The sequence below is a fragment of the Halichoerus grypus genome, chromosome 2 (assembly GCF_964656455.1).
Source record: "Halichoerus grypus chromosome 2, mHalGry1.hap1.1, whole genome shotgun sequence".
NCBI classification, from domain to species: Eukaryota; Metazoa; Chordata; class Mammalia; order Carnivora; family Phocidae; genus Halichoerus; species Halichoerus grypus.
The window spans coordinates 25318128-25336931 of record NC_135713.1 but is presented as its reverse complement, the minus strand read 5'-3'; the positions used below and the strand labels follow the sequence as shown (position 1 = coordinate 25336931).

The window sequence follows — 18804 nt, the reverse complement described above, 5'->3', positions numbered from 1 at the left end:
TTGGGATTCATATTGCATGAATGAGTTTGAAATAATGAAAATGTTCTAAAAGGATTGCTGCTGTTACATTGATGATATTTCCTGTCTATGTTATTAATAGCCTTAAGAGTAGTTGTGAGCCAAAATATTCCTGTATAGAACGTTTAAGGTGTATGTTCATGGTTTCGTAAACGGCTTTACAATATACTGTCGGGAAGAGCATAGATTTGGAGCTTGTTAGACTTAGATTTGAATCCCAGCTCTATTCCATCAGTCACTTGGCCAAATCACTTCATTTTTCTGAGACTGTTCTCTCGATTAACTTTCCTTCAGGTAAAGATTATATAAAACCTTCTGCCCTACTGATTTTTCAGTAGGCATTTTACCAATGTTAGTTTTCTATAAAGTATAGGTATTTGAATAATACTGTAAGGATTTTAAAGGAACTCCTTAATTGATGTCTTTCATATACTTTATATAGAGAACTTCCTAATCTCAAAGTAAAATGTTTTAAAAGTAGGTACTTGAGTATCAATTGATAGGTCTCAATTTCCGTGTCAGTTTAATGGGGAAGGAAGGAAATTTTTTATTTGCAAGCAACAGACAAAAATATGAGAAATAATAAGTATTCAGCAAATTTTCTGGATCTAAGATCGGGCAAAAATTGGTAACATTACTGTTTCAGCAATATTGAGTTAATAAAATTTCAAATTAAATCTTGTTTTTATATAGCCACAAAACCTATTAAGTAGAAATAAAACTAATGAGATATGCAGAATGCTTAAGGAAAAAATACATTAGGATATAAAGCCCATAAAAGAAGACATAAATAAATGAGGATAGGCTGGGTTTGTGGAGTGAAAAAAATCGATACCATCAGGTTATCAATTTTCTCCTAAGTAATCTATATATTTAATGTAATTCCAATAAAAATCACAACAGGTTTTTTGGGATAACTGGATCAAAAGAGATTCTAATGTTGGTAATGAAGATAGTATTTGCCCAAAAGTAAGACTTGTCCAAAAGACTTGTAAGATATGACAAGGAAGGTCTTGTGTTATCACATACCCAAACTTTGTTCAACAGGAGAATGTGGTATTGTACAGGGATAGACAAACAGATCACTGGATTAAAATAGAGATCCCAGGGTTCTGGGATCGAGCCCCACATCCGGCTCCCTGCTCTCGATGGGAAGCCTGCTTCTCCCTCTCCCACTCCTCCCTGCTTGTGTTCCCTCTCTCGCTGTGTCTGTCTCTGTCAAATAAATAAATAAAATCTTTAAAAAAAAGAGAGATTCCAGAGATAGAATTATGCTTATGAGCAGTTGCATTATAATGTATAGCTGTTTAAATAGAGATATTTGTAAAACCAGCCAAATTATTTTTCAGAAGTACACCATCAGGTTAGCCAGAAGACAAAGCCTTGAGTTTGTAAGTGTAGTAGTAATTGACAGAGTATGTTAGAATTACTTAGATACATGATTAAAGGTGTGGAGTGCACCTACTGTGCTCAGTCATAAATTGTCCTTTTTATCTCATAATTAGGGTCACTGTTTGGAGTATAGCATTTCTGAGTGTTGTGTGAAAGCTGTGTGCAGTACAGCTCTTTAATTCATGCTTGTAGAGGACAAATTTGTGAAATAAAGATTACATTGGGCTTTTTTGTTTTAATATAAGTCTTCTCATATATAATATGTATGATAAAATACATTTTTAGGGAGTAACACATGATATTTAATGAGCATCTACAATATGTGCAGTCCCTGCGCTCAGGAGTTTACACTTCTGTGAGATGGGAGTGGGGACAGATATACCTGCAAATAACCATGCCATGATAATGATCATACCTGAATTTTAATGAAATACTAAAATGGGGAATTGGAGGATTCTGACTATGGAGTTTGAGGTACGCTTCATGGTCTTTCACTCTGAAAATTGAGAGAAGATCATTTTATTATTTTTTTAAGCATTTTATTTTATTTATTTTTTAAGATTTTATTTATTGGAGAGAGCATAAGCATGGGGAGCAGCAGTGGGAAAGGAAGAAAGCAGGCTCCCTGATGATCAGGAAACCCGACATGGGGCTCCATCCCTGGGATCATAACCTGAGCCGAAGGCAGACGCTTAACAGACTGAGCCACCCAGGTGCCCCTGAGAGAAGATCATTTTAGACAAAGGAAATGTGTTGAGCCAGGACAGAAATGTATGATGCTTGATATGATTGAGAGTGGATGGGCTTTGAAGTCAGACTACCTGAGCTGAATCCTGGTTCCCTATATACTACTTGCCATTTGACAGTGGGGAAACAGTCTCTTGAGTTTCTTCATCTTTAATCTGGAGGTAATACTGTTCCTTACCTCATAGGATTGAGATTTTTAAAAAATTCTCTCTTAAAGTATAATATATATAAAAAGAACTGCACATATAATAGTACAGCTTGATGAAATGTCATATACTGAATATACCTGTATAACCAGCACCCAGATTAAAAACAAAAACAGTATTTTCAGCATCCTGGGAGGCTTCTACATTCTCCATTGTGGTTTGAGAATTCAATGACATAGTATTTGCAAAGTGCTGGGAACAGTCCCTGCCTGGCATATATTACATCCCCATCAGTGTTAGCTATTAAATTCAGTAGACTATTTGGAAATGGAGCTTAGGAAACGGATACGGGTTGGTAGTATGAATCAGGATATCATTCATATGGTAATGATACCCCCATTGATGTATGTATGACATAGATCATTTAATAAACATTTTTGAATGAATGAAAGAAAAACAAAAAATAGAGCCATGGTTGCAAACTTGGGGGAGCATCTGTGTTTAAGGTAGGGCTAGAGAAAGAAATACAGGGTAGGCAGAGAGCTATGAGAATGTTATGTCATAAAAACCAGAAGAAGAGAGGTAGTAAGCAATGTTAGTTATCTAATTATAGGTATAATTTTAACGGGTAGCCATTATAGGAAAACTAAAATCTAATTACTTGGAACTACCGAAAGACTAGCGTAAAATTTTGCTTAAAATAAGTTTTGTGGTCTCCATTAGGGCACACACAACGTCCCTGAGGGGGAAGGCCTTCTCCCCGTTTCTCCAGCCTCACTGTGGGGTGGATAGTGTTAACTTCACTCCCTGTGTCCTAGATCCTTGTTAGAAACCTGCTTTTCTGTCCACGTACCTTGGACCTTCATCCTGGGGGCTCAAAAAAAAAAAAAAAATTGTGGTCTAATTTAGTATTCATATAAACTCTTGAGAGTCCTACTGATCAAAGAGGCTTAAAGTATTGGGAAGCACTGTTCTTGAAGATGAATTAAATGAAAATAAAATTTTTAAATCATTTTTTTAATTTCTGGGAAAATACAGTGTATAAAATGCATTACATTGATATGGTAGTCAGCTTTAAGTGGGAAAGAATGTTCTCGAAAAGAAATTTGAAGAAATCTATTACTTTTTTGATAGGAAAAATAATACAAAAGCCTTTCTTTTTTTATTTTTTTAAAGATTTTATTAATTTATTTGACAGAGACACAGCGAGAGAGGGAACACAAGCCGGGGGGAGTGGGAGAGGGAGAAGCAGGCTTCCCGCGGAGCAGGGAGCAGGGAGCCCGCGGGGATCGATCCCAGGACCCTGGGATCATGACCTGAGCCAAAGGCAGATGCTTAACGACTGAGCCACCCAGGCGCTGCTACAAAAGCCTTTTTAAACAATAATCATATAGATGAGGGCAAAGAATGCTGTGATTTGTGAAGATGGCTTTGTAGCTTCTCTCACTCCTACCCACCCCAAACCATTTTTTTTTTTTTACTATAAACAGAATGCTCATCATAAAATGTAAATTCAGCACAACACTCTTCTGCTTAAAATCTTCACTGGCTATCCATTGCTTTCAGAATGTCTGGTTATCCTAGCTTTAAGAATTTCAGGATCTTATTTTACACATTTATAATTCCTTATCCACATTTATGAAATCAAAATACTTCTGAAAATACTCCTAGTAAGTTTGTAAAACATTTGACAATAAAAACTGACCTTAAGTGTCAGGAGGCTATTTTTAGTTTTGTTTTGTTTTTCATCTCACTTAGTGTGAGTGTTCATATCTTTCCTGGAGAAATTTTTCTTGAGTTCAGAAAGTTACAGGGCACTTTGGTTTAATTAACTTATGGTATTTATCAGCTTTTATTGTACCCAAACGTTTGTGAGTTTTTTGGTGTGTGATTTTTTTGTTTTTGTTTTTTGTGGGGTTTTTTTGAGCGGTTTTATTTACAAATAGTTAAAAGGATTGACCTTTCATGACTTTTTCTCAGAGGTCTTCCAAAGAAAATCTGCTTAATTTTTTAAAAGTGGAATAAAATTCATTTTATCTTGCAATTACTATATGGATCCATTGGATCCCTTTTATAAGTCTAAAATTTACCATAGGGATTTTATTTTTTCCTATCTTGAAACATTTTGCTATTTCATCTTCCTAGGAATTATTTCCTCCTGTCACTTACTGCCAACCACTCTAAAAAAGACTAATACAGGCGCCTGGGTGGCTCAGTCGTTAAGCATCTGCCTTTGTTAAGCATCTGCCTTCGGCTCAGGTCATGATCCCAGGGTCCTGGGATTGAGCCCCGCATCGGGCTCCCTGCTTGGCGGGAAGCCTGCTTCTTCTCCCTCTCCCACTCCCCCTGCTTGTGTTCCTTCTCTCACTGTCTTTCTCTGTCAAATAAATAAATAAAATCTTTAAAAAAGAAAAAAAAACTAATACGATAGGAAAATTGAGGAATGTTGGAATCACCTAGAAGGGTGGTACAATAGTGAGATAATTGGAAGACATTGCATTGCCCAAATTTTTGCATCTTTTTTTTTTTTAAGATTTTATTTATTAGAGAGAGAGAGCAAGAGAGAGAGAGCACGAGCAGGGTGAGGGGCAGAGGGAGAAGCAGACTCCCCACCAAGCGGGAAGCCTGATGCTAGGCTCAATCCTGGGACTCCAGGATCATGACCTGAGCTGAAGGCAGATGCTTAACCAACTGAGCCACCCAGTCACCCAGTTTTTGCATCTTTGAAGATGGTATGAAAAAAAGTAGAGACACTGCCTTTATAATTAGCTTTTAGTTTTTTTCTTCAGCAAAGCTGAGGATTTCAAATTGTCCATACTCTGTCCATATTGGTAAAGAAGAAAACACGGGAAGATGTTTGACAATTATTAGATAAATAACATGAATGTAAATAACAGCATCACTCTAGACTCATGATGGTAGTGAAATTGATTGTAAAAGCAAAATCTCAGACTAAGAATCTTCAGATACAGTGTCCTAACTGATTTTTTTTTTTAACTCAGGAATCAGTGAGTGAAAGATAAAGTTTTTCTAAGGATAAGAAAGTAAATGTGGTATTTTTATCCAGTCAATCAATAGGAATGACTTCATTATGTAATAATATTCCATGACAAGATCTTGAACATCTCAATTTGCTAAAAGTGTATCTGGCAGCATTCTTTCCTCTTTTGTGATGTTTGTGCACCAAAATTTACTTCATATAGTTCATTAGTGGACAGATGCTGAAGGCAGGTATGTATTCAAAGATAATTGGGAGGAAATCGATGGTGTAGAAAGGAAAAGATTGATTATATTGATCATTCCAAACTTAAAATTGAAAATGTTTTGCAATTACGGAGCAAAGAAGATGACTGTCTCTTAAAACCATCATGTTTTTTGTAGTTTTTTTCCTATTTATTTGACAGAGAGAGAGCGCGCGCGAGAGCACACAAGCGGGGAGAGGGAGAGAGAGAAGCTGAGCAGGGAGACTGATGCAGGGCTTGATCCCAGGACTCTGGGATCATGACCTGAGCTGGAAGGCAGACGCTTAACAACTGAGCCACCCAGCTGCCCCAAGCCATCAAATGTTTTTAAAAATTTTGTAAGCATTGCATTTTGACAGTTCAAGTGCAAAAAGAAGAACCAGAAGTAATGATAAGGTAGAACTCATTAGAGATATATTTGAAATCTGCAATCAGCATTTATGAGATAGAAATGTTCCAGGTTCGTGCATAAAAGTTGATTAGCAGTTCTGTTCAGAGAACATGGTTTGTTTTAAAACCAGGAGCATATGGAATAAAAATTTGGGTCTGCTGCTGCTTTTAAGATTTCTGATAATTTTTTTATTGTTATTATCCCTTATGCTTGTGCAAATAATTTGTCAAATGACATCAAAAATACAAAAGTGCAAAAGGTCCAGTGGACCCAGGTGTAAATGGTAATGGCTCTTTCTTGGTATACTGTGAGTTACGGATCCCAAGAAAACTAACAGTTTTCATATTACATTTAACCACCCCCTGCCCCACTAGTAGGCTACTAGTGTAATGTGTTAGTAAAAGTTGTAGGATTGGTTATTTTCTTCTAAAATTCTATGATACAGTTATTTTAATAGTATTGTAAAGGTAATGGGAGCATGATATATAATATCAAGTGTACAGAATAAAGATGGTTTGTCTTTGGGGTGATTCTGTGAGGAAGTTTAATTTTGCATCTTTGTCAACATTATGAAATATTAAATGTAATTTAAAGAAAATCTGTCTGTAATTTGGTAGATACACAAAATGCCATAATTTGACCTGGAAAATAGAAAAGTCCAACAATGTTGAACATTCAGTTTGGACTAATGAAAAGATCAAATTGTATTTTGTGTGCCATGAAAAGGAAAAAAGTGTTTTGCCTATCAGTTACTTTGCCATTTTATCCAAAATTGAAAATAATGCACACACATAGAGAATATGTTTTCCAGGGGAGAAAAAACACATCCAATAATGTGAGTGACAGAAGCAGTCTACATTTTCTTGATTGAGACTTTTTCTCATTCTTTTTACAAGGTCAGAATGAAGATTCTGCTTCTGTTTTATAGTGGCTTCTCTAGAAATTTAGCATGAATATTTCATGCATTCTAAAGTTAATCATTATCTTTACTTTCCTAAACAATGTAAGGACTTAAAATGCTTTAACTTTGATCAGTCCTCTCCTGATTTTTGTGCTGTTATTTTACAGTATTTCAGATTTTAACCCCACAACCAGTCATTGTTGAATACCATTATTTTATATAGTCAGTGATTATTTAAGTTTACCATCATATTTACCACTTAACATGACATTTATTAATTCTGAGATCATTTTCATTCTTCCTAAAGGAAATCTTTAAGAATGTCCTTTAATATGGGTCTACCAGTAACAGTTTTTGTTTTTTGTTTTAATCTCACTTCCTTATTTTTGAGAAGTCCTCACTTAGTCTCTGTAGGCACTTTTTTTTTTTCCCCACAGTGCTTCTCTTTGTCTTTGTTGGGGCTTTCAAATTAATCTTTCATTAATTTTGGGAAATCTCAGACATTTTTTTTAGATGTGTTTCCTCTATTCTTTTTCTCCATTTGCAACTCTACTTAGATGTAACTTACCACTTTTTATTCTATCGTCCTTGTCTTTTAATCTCTAATATTTTTCATCTCTTTGTCTCTGTGTGCATAATGAGTAATTGTGGAGATACTTTCGAGTTCACTAATTTTTTTGTCAGCCATGTCTAATCAGTTATGTAATGCCTTTCTAAGTTTCTGATTATAATTTTTATATACTGTATTTCATTTTTGGAAGGTCTGTTCTTATAAAAATCAAAATTCATCTGGTTGTTTTTTTTATCAACTTCTTGGTCCTTGGTCTTAAGTTCTGATAGTCTAATCTTTTACCTTTTTTTTTTCTTTAAGTAGGCTCCACACCCAGTGCAGAGCCCAATGCAGGGTTGAACTCAAAACCCCGAGATCAAGACCGGAGCTGAGGGTACCTGGGTGGCTCAGTCAGTTAAGCGTCCAACTATTGGTTTTGGCTCAGGTCATGATTTCAGGGTCATAAGATTGAGCCCCGCATGGGCTCCATGCTGAGGAGTCTGCTTGAGATCCTCTCCCTCTGCCCCTTCCTCTCTCTCTCTCAAATAAATAAGTAAAATCTTAAAAAAAAAAAAAAAAACTGAGCTAAGATTAAGAGTCAGACGCTTAATGGACTGAGCCACCCAGGCGTCCCTCTTTTACCTTTTTAAGTATACTTACTTTATATTTTATAGTCAATAATTCTAATACTTACAGTCTTTTCAAATTTTTTTTTATTCTGCAAACTCCTACTTTTAGTAACTTGTTTCCTTATGGGATTTGTTGTGATGTTTTTATTGAGATCTCCTGTTTCTTAGAACATTGTAGCATTTAGAGAGGAAAATGTGTTTTATGGCATCTGAAAGCACTATCAGCTCAGAGATATATTAAACTACTTAGCTTGGAGTTCTCTTAGATAAGGTGAATTCCAGAACCCAAACCTAGGGGAAGGCTGGCTTGTCATAAAGAATTGTCAGGGGTTGGGTGCCTGGGTGGCTCAGTTGGTTGGACGACTGCCTTCGGCTCAGGTCATGATCCCGGGGTCCTGGGATCAAATCCCATATTGGGCTCCCCCTGCTCTGCGGGGAGCCTGCTTCTCCCTCTGCCTGCCCCTCCCCCTGCTTGTGCTCTCTCTCTCTGTGTCAGATAAATAAATAAAATCTTTAAAAAAAAAAAAGTTGTCAGGGGAGGGGTGCCTGGGTGGGTCAGTCGGTTAAGCTTCTGCCTTTGGCTCAGGTCATGATCTCAGGGTCATGAGATGGAACCCCCTGATGGGCTCCATGCTGGGCATGGAGCCTGCTTAGGATTCTCTCCCTCTCTCCCTCTCTCTCTGCCCCCCCCCCCATGCCCACACACTGCTCTCTCACTCAAAAAAGAAAAAAAAAAAAAGAATTATTAAGGGAGACTTCTCTCCCCTTTACCCAGAGCCAAGGCTGAGCTAGGAAAGTTTCTTCTACAGTTTTCCCTTACAAGGGAAAATGGACTTTTTTCTAATTCACCTTCTGTGCTGGTTTCTTGTGGGAGTCCCAGAGTTCTAGGCCATTGCTTCCTAATACCTTTCTTGTCTGCTATCACAGAAAATGATATTTGTGCACAGCACACTAGGTACAGTGGGAGATTTCGAGCCCTGGATTAGGGATATTGCAGTTGTAGGCAACAGACCTGGGGCTCTGACCATGTGCACTGCTCATTTTCCCTGAGAACTGTTTCACTGTTACAGAATGGAAGAAAATGTTTTTGTTTAAAGGTGTAAAGAGCAGGGAAATGAATGATGAATCAAAGTTAATGCTGTATATCATAAAATGGTAGCTCTTGAAGCTTATGGTTTTGGGACCCCTAAAGCAGTTATAATTATTGAAGACACCACAGAGCTGTTGTTTATGTTGGTTATATTAATATTTACTGTCTTAGAATTTTAAAAAAATTTATTAAATCATTTTAAAATAAAAATAAGATTACTACGTGTTAACCCCAAATTTCTTTATGGAGCTATAAAAAAATAACTATATTCCTGTCCTCCAATAATAGGGAGACAAGAGGCATTGTTTTATATCTTTACAAAGATTTTTATAAATCTTTTTAATATCTTAATTAAAATGGTTGGTTCTCAGTCTGCTTCTGCATTCAGTCTGTTGCAATAAATTGGATTGAATTATATGAAGGCAATCTGTAATTGAAAAAGGGATAACCTCCTGTATCCTAGCAGTCCTTGGATCATATTTTGAAAATCACTGCTGTATAGAAATTAAAAGAGGTATAGGAATGTTTTCCCTGTTACCAGATGCCACTTATATGGACAAGCCGTTGGTAATGCATAGTTTTTTTAATGCTGGTAGTGACTATAACTTTAGTATAATGTAAATCCAGGTCATATTAATGGAATTTGAAAGCACTAAAAATGGGCTTGGAGTTGGGTATAGGTTAGGGTCGAGACCAGAAATGTAGAAATTAGAATTGAGTTGGAATACCTAGACAGGAGTAATTTAAATTTGTGGTTGTTGGTCATTCAACTTGCCAGTTTGAAAATTGTTTTATGCTCCCCCCAGAATAATACATAATGTAATTAAAAATAGTATAGAAAGCATTCTTTTTTAGATTTTATTTATTTAAGAGAGAAAGAGCACGTGTGCACGTGCACGTGTAGTGGGGGAGGAGAGGGAGAGAATCTCAAGCAGACTCCGTCCGCACCGAGTGTGAAGCCTGATGCAGGGCTCAATCTCACAACCCTTATGAGATCATGACCTGCACCAAAACCAAGAGTCAGACGCTTAACTGACTGAGCCATTCAGGCACCACTAGAAGGGCTTTTAATGAAAACAACGTTCCCTTATTTTCCTAATCCCTTCTCCCCAATTCCACTTTGTAGTGACTCCCACCTTTAATACGTTCTGGTTTTTTTTTCTAACTCCGTATCATTAAATAATATGCTTCTCTCTGTTTTTTTTTTTTTTAAGATTTTATTTATTTATTTGACAGAGAGAGATACAGTGAGAGAGGGAACACAAGCAGGGGGAGTGGGAGAGGGAGAAGCAGGCTTCCTGCCAAGCAGGGAGCCTGATGCGAGGCTCAATCCCAGGACCCTGGGATCATGACCTGAGCCGAAGGCAGATGCTTAACGACTGAGCCACCCAGGCACCCCTCTCTGTGTCTTAATTTATTGACTTTTTATACATTATATTTTTATTTCCTACAATCACAGTTAAGATTTAGTACATACCCTCTCATGCTTCTTATTTCTCCTTCGAAGTTCAGTGATAGGGCTATTTCTCTTATTTTCAGACACTCCATTTCCAACAATGGTAGTCAGTATCTCAGGACTCTCTAGATTAGGAAAAGAATCTTGAAACTCTGGTGCTTTACTTTCCCTCTTTCCCCATCCCATCCCCCAACTTAGCTGTAGTTCTACTTGTGATTAACATTTACATTATATTCTGTAATCATAGTTTATCTTCTGTAATTTAGGTTGATTCTAAAACTTTAAGGCAGAAACTTACTAATATGACTGTAAATAGTACTTAACTGTGAATCCAAGTGGTGGTGTTCTATGATTATCATTCCTAATGTCTTCCATTTTTACAACCCCGTACCACTTAATAAAAGAATCTTCCTCAGTTCAAGTTCAAATGGATGTTTGCTTTTTTTTACACCCTACTGATTGCTTAACTGTGGTGTCTTTTACCAGGATCATGCCTTTCTTGAGCAATGTCCTATTTGCTGAAGTCTTTCATTACCTTTTTTTCCCCAAAATCTTTTTGGTGCCTTGATTATATCTTAATATTTTTCCAGGTTCCTGGTCTACTGTCTATTGTCCAATCCTTTATTTTCCTGGACATCTCTCTCCTGGAGGCTTCTGTCCTTTTTTAACTTCGAGTCCAAGCTTGCTGCCTCTTTGGGCCTGCTGCACAGCTGGTGACCTGGGCTCTCATCTCCCTCCTGGGTTTGGATCCACTATTTATAGGATCCCATGATTTCTTTCTTGGTTTATTTTTTGTTAAGGTACATCTTCATGTCACTTCCAAAGAAAAGGTATATAGGAGGTAAACTCTTTCAGTTCTTGAATGTCAAAAAAAAAAAAAAGAAAAAACCAACAACCACCACCTTTATTCTGTCTTAATGGTTTAGCTGGGTACAGAACTCTGTATTAATAACCATTTTCCCTCGAATTTTTTAAGACATTTGTCTACTCTATTCTAGCACTAGTGTTATCAGTAAAATTCTGGTTTTCGTGTAGTTGTATGCAGGTGACTTGTTTTTCCTCTCTGGAGACTTTGAAAAATATATATATATATAAAAATATATGTATATATATATATATATTTTTTAACCTTGAGATGTTGTGAAATGCTGTATGTCTCGAGGTGGTGTTCTTTCATTCTGTTTTGTACTCTGTAGGCCCTTTTTTTAAAAGAATTTATTCATTTATTAGAGAGAGGGAGAGAGCACATGCAGGGGGAGCAGCAGAGGGAGAAGGTGAAGCAGGCTCCCTACTGAGCAGGGGGAGCCTGATGGCGGAGCTCTATCCCAGGACCCTGGGATCATGACCTGAGCTGAAGGCAAATGCTTAACGAACTGAGCCACCCAGGCACCCCTCTGTAGGCCCTTTAAATTGGAAAATACGTGCCTCCCTTCCAGAGTGGGAAATATTCTTTCTTAATTTCTTTTATTTGCTTTTTTTCTTTTCTTTTCAGAATCCCTTCTAGTTGGATATTGGACTTCCTAGATTTATCTTCTCTTTTATAGTTTTTATATCCTGATCTTGTCTATATCCCTTAATTTTATCTTCTAACTGGTGTTAAGTTCTTATTTCATGGATACAAATTAGAGTCTGTGAAAATTCTTGTTTGTTACATTGAGATATCCATTTCCTGCAGGATCATTCCTGTTTCTTTTGCAGTTTATAGTAGGCTTTCTTCGACTGGTGATTTTGGTCGGCTGTCTATTTTGGTAAGGACTCTGGCTGGTTTCACTTTCTGGTAAGCAAGGAGAGAGCTGGCCATTAATTAACCTCCAGGTTAAGTCCAAGAATATAAAAGTGTTATTGCTTTTTAATATAAATAATTCCCTAAATACTTTCTTTACCTTTTTCTCCCCCCCAGAGAAATACCCTTCCATTTTATGTATGATTCTTCAAGTATTTCTTAATCTTGTTCATCCCATATTTTTATGTTTGTTTTGTGATTTATTAGTTTGTCCTGGTTTAAAACTGATTTATTAGATTTAATTTATTCACAAAGGATATTATCTAAAGCTTCTTTTCTGCTGGATGAAAATGAAAGCCTTTGCATATTTCACAAATATGTTTTTATGGCACAAGATGTGGGTTTTTATTTACTTATCGTATTTTATTTTAAAAATCATTTAGTGACCATTAAGTCTTAAGTTTTATGTAGGGATATAATTTAATACCTTTTATTCTAACACTACAAACTAGGCAAAACCTTGGTTTAAAATATTTCAACCTAAGATTAATTTTGCTTAAACTAATTTGAACTTGATATGACCTGAATTTTTAAAAATTTACTTACTTTTTAGACTTAGCCACTAGATATTTAATTGAATTGGTATAACTCAGGCTGGTCAGATACATCACATAGAAGGCAATTTTCTAAGGATATTTCAGATTGAAAGAGAATTTCCCAGATGGGTTTAAGATGACAAACTAGAAAATCTTTATTCTGAACAGCAGACCACTGCCCTAGCCCTTAACCCGTGGGAATTGGAACTAAATCATTATTCTTCATGATGCTTTTGGTAGAGGATATGGTTCCAGCCATATCTGAGCAGATCTGACTATACAGATCAGAGTTAGGTTAGGCAGCCCTAGGCATGTAGTATATGATAATTGCTAAGTGAACTGACATCTTGTTATATGGTTCCTGGGAAGGGAGATTATAAGATTTATTGTTCAAACTGAGACACATCGGTGTGGGAGCATACTGTTAATAATTATGGGGGGACAGTAGGCTTAAACCAGAGCATATCATCATCCCTTTTTTAGTCACATGGACCTTTAAGGATCAGAGGCAGTATAAATCAAATTGCTTGCCTAGTTGACTTGACATTCCTATTCTATTCCCACTTTGTTTTTTGTCCTATAGGACAAATTTTGGAGACCAGGAAGTGTGAACAGATATTCAATAAAGAGCAATGGGATGAATGGAAACTGTATAGGAATCCAAGATTATCTGAATTTTTACATAACCAAACCCTTTTTATGCAGTGTAGTCTGAATGTGTGAAATTTTATCAGTAAATGTTAAATACAAGCTTCACAGAACTGGTATATTTATATTTTAAATATAATTCTTTTTCAGTTCTAGGAATTTTGAAGAAATATAATGTTATTGGCATTTTTTCTTAAGGATATGGAATTATCCATAGAAAATGTCAATCCCAAACCAATTTTTCCACTATTACAATTTAAATTTCCCTTTTCCTGTCTTTTAGTTGTCATATATGTAGAAAATATTAGCTACTTTTAATATCAAAATGTGGAAAACCTCATCCAAATATAAATTATAAGAGTTTCTTTGGACTTTGTTCTAAGTTTTTGTTTTTTTTTCTTTTTCATATTGGGCTGAAATCTGCCACCCTTCCATCCATTGGTTCTAGTTCTGTTCTCTGGAGCAGCATGGAGTAAGTCTCTTCTATTAGAAGGCAGCTCTCATATCTTCCCCAGTCACCTCTTCTAGACTGAATGTTCCCAGGTCCTCCACTTTTTATGTGAAGTAATAGCCATACTTATAAGCTTCATATTGATTCCCTTTGAATACATTATAATTATCAGTGTTTTCCCTAATACAGTTAAAATGTGATGGCCCCAAATTTTAATTCTATGCCATATTTGTATGGTAGTGTGCACACCAGTGAAGAATATCCTGTACTATAACCCTTGAATCAGGTACTTATTAGAGCAGCTTCAGCTTATGTCAGGTATTTTTTTCTTAGCTATTCTTAACTGTTGGCTCATATTAAGACTTATGGTCATCTAAAACCTGTCAGCTAAATAACTGTTGGGGCTCTCCTTTTTTTAGAAGGCATTTCTGCCTTGGTAATAAAGCTTTAGCAAGTGTAATTGTGAGTGTTTTAGAAAACCTAGACCAACAAATATACTTTGATGTGCTTAACATCTGTAAGCCTTGGTTTTATGTGACATAGACTCTCAATTTAAAAGTTAAAATTTTTAAAAAGTTAAACATCACTCTGAGAACTTTACCTGGAAATTTTATTTGATTTACAGTTTTGGAAAATGTTTTTGCCTCTTTGAGTTTTAAATGGTTATGATTGCAAAGTATCTGGCTTAGGTCTCCTTTTGCAACATGTGCTACATTTTTGAGAGAAAAATAAATGTGTATAATGAAAGGCTGCCTGTAACTTGAGTAATTTACCTAAATTAATAGAGAGTCCATTGTAGGTTTTGTGCCCTAGAGCAAGATTTCTCAACCTCAGCACTGTTGACATTCTTTGGATAATTCTTTGTTGTGGGTAGCTGTCCTGTGCACTGTAGGATATGTAACAGCATCACTGGCTTCTACCCACTAGATGCCAGTAGCACGCATCACCACCACCTCCTCTGCAGTTTGACCATCAAAAATATCTCCAGACATGGCCAAATGTTCCTGGAGGGCAAAATCTCCCCCAGTTGAGAACTACTGCCCTAGAGTATCAGAAGTATTTAAGTCAACTGGGTAATAGTTTTCTACTTTAAATGTTTTCTACAATTGGAGTTAGAATTTAGTATTTTTAACATGATTTCTTTGTAGAGATTTTTTTTTAACTGTAGAACATAATAAAGAACTCTACAAGCAACAAATACTTTTTTAAATTCCTAGTTTCATCAAGTTTTCCTTTCTTCCTAATACTGCATTTTATCCCAGTTTGTCGTCCCTGCTTTGTGATATGGTCCATGATCTTAAGCATAGTATGTGTGACTGTCTAATGTATTAAGATTAAGGAATAAAAATTACACAACAGTAACAAATACGGTATTGACTAGGCTTATTGAGTTCAAATACTTGGTGTTTTGTAGTCCATGATTAAATTTCTTGAAAATGTGCTTTTTATTTTGTTAAACTCTTAGATTTTAAAATTAAATTGTATTATGTTTATTCTTCTACTCCGCAATATAGCCAGCAGCCAGCTTCGGGTGTAGCCTACTCTCATCCAACTACAGTTGCTAGCTACACTGTCCATCAGGCTCCAGTAGCTGCTCACACAGTTACTGCTGCCTATGCACCAGCGGCCGCCACAGTTGCAGTTGCCAGGCCTGCTCCAGTAGCTGTTGCAGCTGCTGCAACAGCTGCTGCTTATGGAGGCTACCCCACTGCACATACAGCAACTGACTATGGTTATACCCAGAGACAACAAGAAGCACCACCACCACCACCCCCAGCTACTACACAGAACTACCAGGTAAGAAAACTACTAGTTTCAATAGTCTTAACACGCAGGTTTCAGTGACCCCAGTGTATGATACAATGTCCAAGCCAGTGCTTATCATATTTGGGTCTTCCAAAATATAACTCTGATGATAGAAATGAATGTGTATTCTTAGGTAATTTAGGGGCATAGTCCAAGCATTAAGTTCCCTTGCAGTGAGTTTTTAGAAATAATTCCCCTGAGTCCATTCCAGTCCATTTTATATCTATGTCTGTTTTAATTAAAAATATTTTACATTAATTGTTAAATATTTAACCAAGGTTTTCAGAAAAATGAAGACATAGGGAAGATGCTCCTTGTTTGTACTATGGCAGTATTCCTCTGTCTCCTGTTTTGAGAACCATGAGCCTAAACTATATGGGCCAAACAATTACATAGTGTCTTCTTAGTACATAACAAGAGCAGAAATTCTGTTGCCTGTACATTCTTCCCTCAAAGTATTCTTTCTTAGTATGTAACAGAAATTGATGCTGCTCTTATATCCTGTAGTTGCTTTTGGTTAGTCTTATTTGGGACATGAAGCTCTAATTCCCTTTTATAGTACTGTGTTTATTATGGTACTAAATTACTACTTATTTAAATTTGGTTCTAATCTTTTATTTTTCTTATAAGATTTATTTATTTGTTTGAGAGAGAGCATGCAGGAACTGGGGAAGAGGGAGGGAGAGAATCTCAAGCAGACTCCCTCCTGAGTGCAGACCCTGATGCAGGGGTCAGTCTCATGACCCTGAGATCATGATCTGAGCCGAAATCAAGAGTCAGACACTTAACCGACGGAGCCACCTAGGCTCCCCTGGTTCTAATCCTTTAATAACCTGCTTTCTGTTTGTTTGCTTTAGGATCTTCTGAACTTTGCCTAGTTTTTCTATATTCTTTTTAAAGTATATGAATTTATTTTGTTAAGTAATGAGTTGACATATAAATTATAACAGTATTTTTTATTAATATTTGTCAAGTTACGGAGCACCTGGGTGGCCGAGTTGGTTGGGTCTAACTCTTGATTTCAGCTTGGGTTGTGATCTTGGGGTCATGGGATGAGCCCCACAGTGGACTCTGCTCTCAGTGGGGAGTCTGCTTGAGATTCTCTCTCCTTCTCCTTTGCCATGGCCCCCTGTGCTCTCTCTCTAAAATAAGTAAATAAATCTTTAATTAAAAGATATTTGCAAGTTACTAAACTCAGAGTTCCTTTTGCTATGTGTGATTATTTTCATTATGTCCAGAGATGAAATGTAATAAATTTCATTGTTTTTAATAAGGTGTGTGAAGCCCGTAGTTTTCTGGGCCCTGCCTACTTCTTCAGCCTTTCCACCTGCATACCTTCCCATCCCTCCTCACTTTGTTTAGTGAATTCACCCAGCTCACCTTGATCTTCACTGCCTTGGAGATTTATATATAGTGTTCCTTCTCTCTAGAACCTGTGTTCCCCTTTCCTCTCCTCCACCCGGAAGCTTCTATTCATTATGTTAAAGATAGTGGTAAACAGGGGCACCTGGGTGGCTCAGTCAGTTAAGCGTCCCTCTTGATCTCAGCTTAGGTCTTGATCTCAGCTCAGGTCTTGATCTCAGGGTTATGAGTTCAGGCCCTGCGTTGGGCTTTGTGCTGGGCATGGAGCCTATTTTAAAAAAATAAGTTGTTAATAATAATGGTAAATAAAAAAGAATGAAAAGAAAGCTGGAGTAGTCACAAAGCTTAGGACACGCAAGTGGTCTTTACTATGAGATCCATTTTTAAAGCAAAACTTCTATGAATTTCTTAATAGATTTTTTTTTAAGATTTATTTATTTGAGTGTGAGAGAGTGAGGGAGCGAGCAGGGGGAAGGGAGAGTGAATCCTCAAGCAGATACCTCCCCCATCCCCTCCCCCCACCCCCACCCAAGGCACAACACCAGATTTGATCCCAGGACCCTGAGATCATGACCTGAGCCTAAATCAAGACTGCCGCTTAACTGATGGAGCCACCCAGGTGCCCCTTTCTTAATAGAATTTTAAAGATAAGCATTATTTTAAAATGTGTCGGTGATTTTTTTTTTCTGATGTAAAAGTTAAACATGCTGCTTGAAATGGTTTTGACCTTATTTTCAAAGTCCAAAATGAATGCCCTTTGTTTTGAATTTGACTGTTATACCTAGGTCAATAGTTAGGTTTTTTTTTCCTTTATTACACTTTTATATAGTAGAGTTAGGGATTTTTCCTGCCACTTACAGCAAGATTTTCTTCCATTCCCTTTCTCTAGGACTCGTACTCATACGTGAGATCCACCGCTCCTGCTGTAGCGTATGACAGTAAGCAGTACTACCAACAGCCAACGGCAACTGCTGCTGCTGTAGCAGCCGCTGCCCAGCCTCAGCCTTCTGTTGCTGAGACCTACTATCAGACAGGTGCGTTTGATTGGCATACACAGTGTCATGGAAAACTACTGAAATATATTACTCAGTGTGCTTAATGAAGATACCCTTTTGAGTCCACCTAAGCTATTGTGTTCTCTTACCTCAAGAAGCAGATTCTAGCCATGTCCTTCTCTTCTGCTGCTGCATACCTTTGAGTACCAAAGAGTGAGAGGGCTATGAGGGCAAATCGTAATCATGCCCTTCTCTCCCTGAAATGTATTTGATTTCTAGGAGTTGTGATAACTTCTGGCCATATCCTTACCTTCGCCAGAAATGCCCAGAACATACTGCTGATTGCCTTTGTGTAACCAGTGGAAACCCTTGGTGGGCCTGTATTTTTAATTCATCTTTCTCTGATCAGTAATGACAGTTGGTTCTGTTTCCAGCCTCTGATATTACAGTAAATGTAATGGTTCAAATACAGGAAATACTTTGTTTTCAAGGAAGCCTACATATTTATAGTCTTTATTTCTTTTTTTTTTTTAAGATTATTTTATTTTTAAAGATTTTATTTATTTGAGAGAGAGAGCACATGAGAGGGGGGAGGGTCAGAGGGAGAAGCGGGCTCTCCACTAAGCAGGGATCCCAATGTGGGACTTGATCCCAGGACTCC

At 36.9% G+C, this 18804-nt stretch overlaps 1 protein-coding gene across 2 annotated transcripts in view; it reads left to right on the top strand.

Annotated features, from left to right (window-relative positions):
• Nucleotides 1-18804, top strand: part of ZFR (zinc finger RNA binding protein) — an 81094-nt gene that overhangs the window by 4656 nt on the left and 57634 nt on the right. Inside the window, exons 3-5 of one of the 2 annotated variants that reach the window (XM_078066611.1) lie at nucleotides 13978-14001; nucleotides 15495-15777; nucleotides 18038-18182. In XM_078066611.1, coding sequence (XP_077922737.1) covers nucleotides 13978-14001; nucleotides 15495-15777; nucleotides 18038-18182 — 452 coding nt within the window. The remainder of the gene's footprint in view (nucleotides 1-13977; nucleotides 14002-15494; nucleotides 15778-18037; nucleotides 18183-18804) is intronic. The other variant, XM_078066612.1, reaches the window with a different exon arrangement.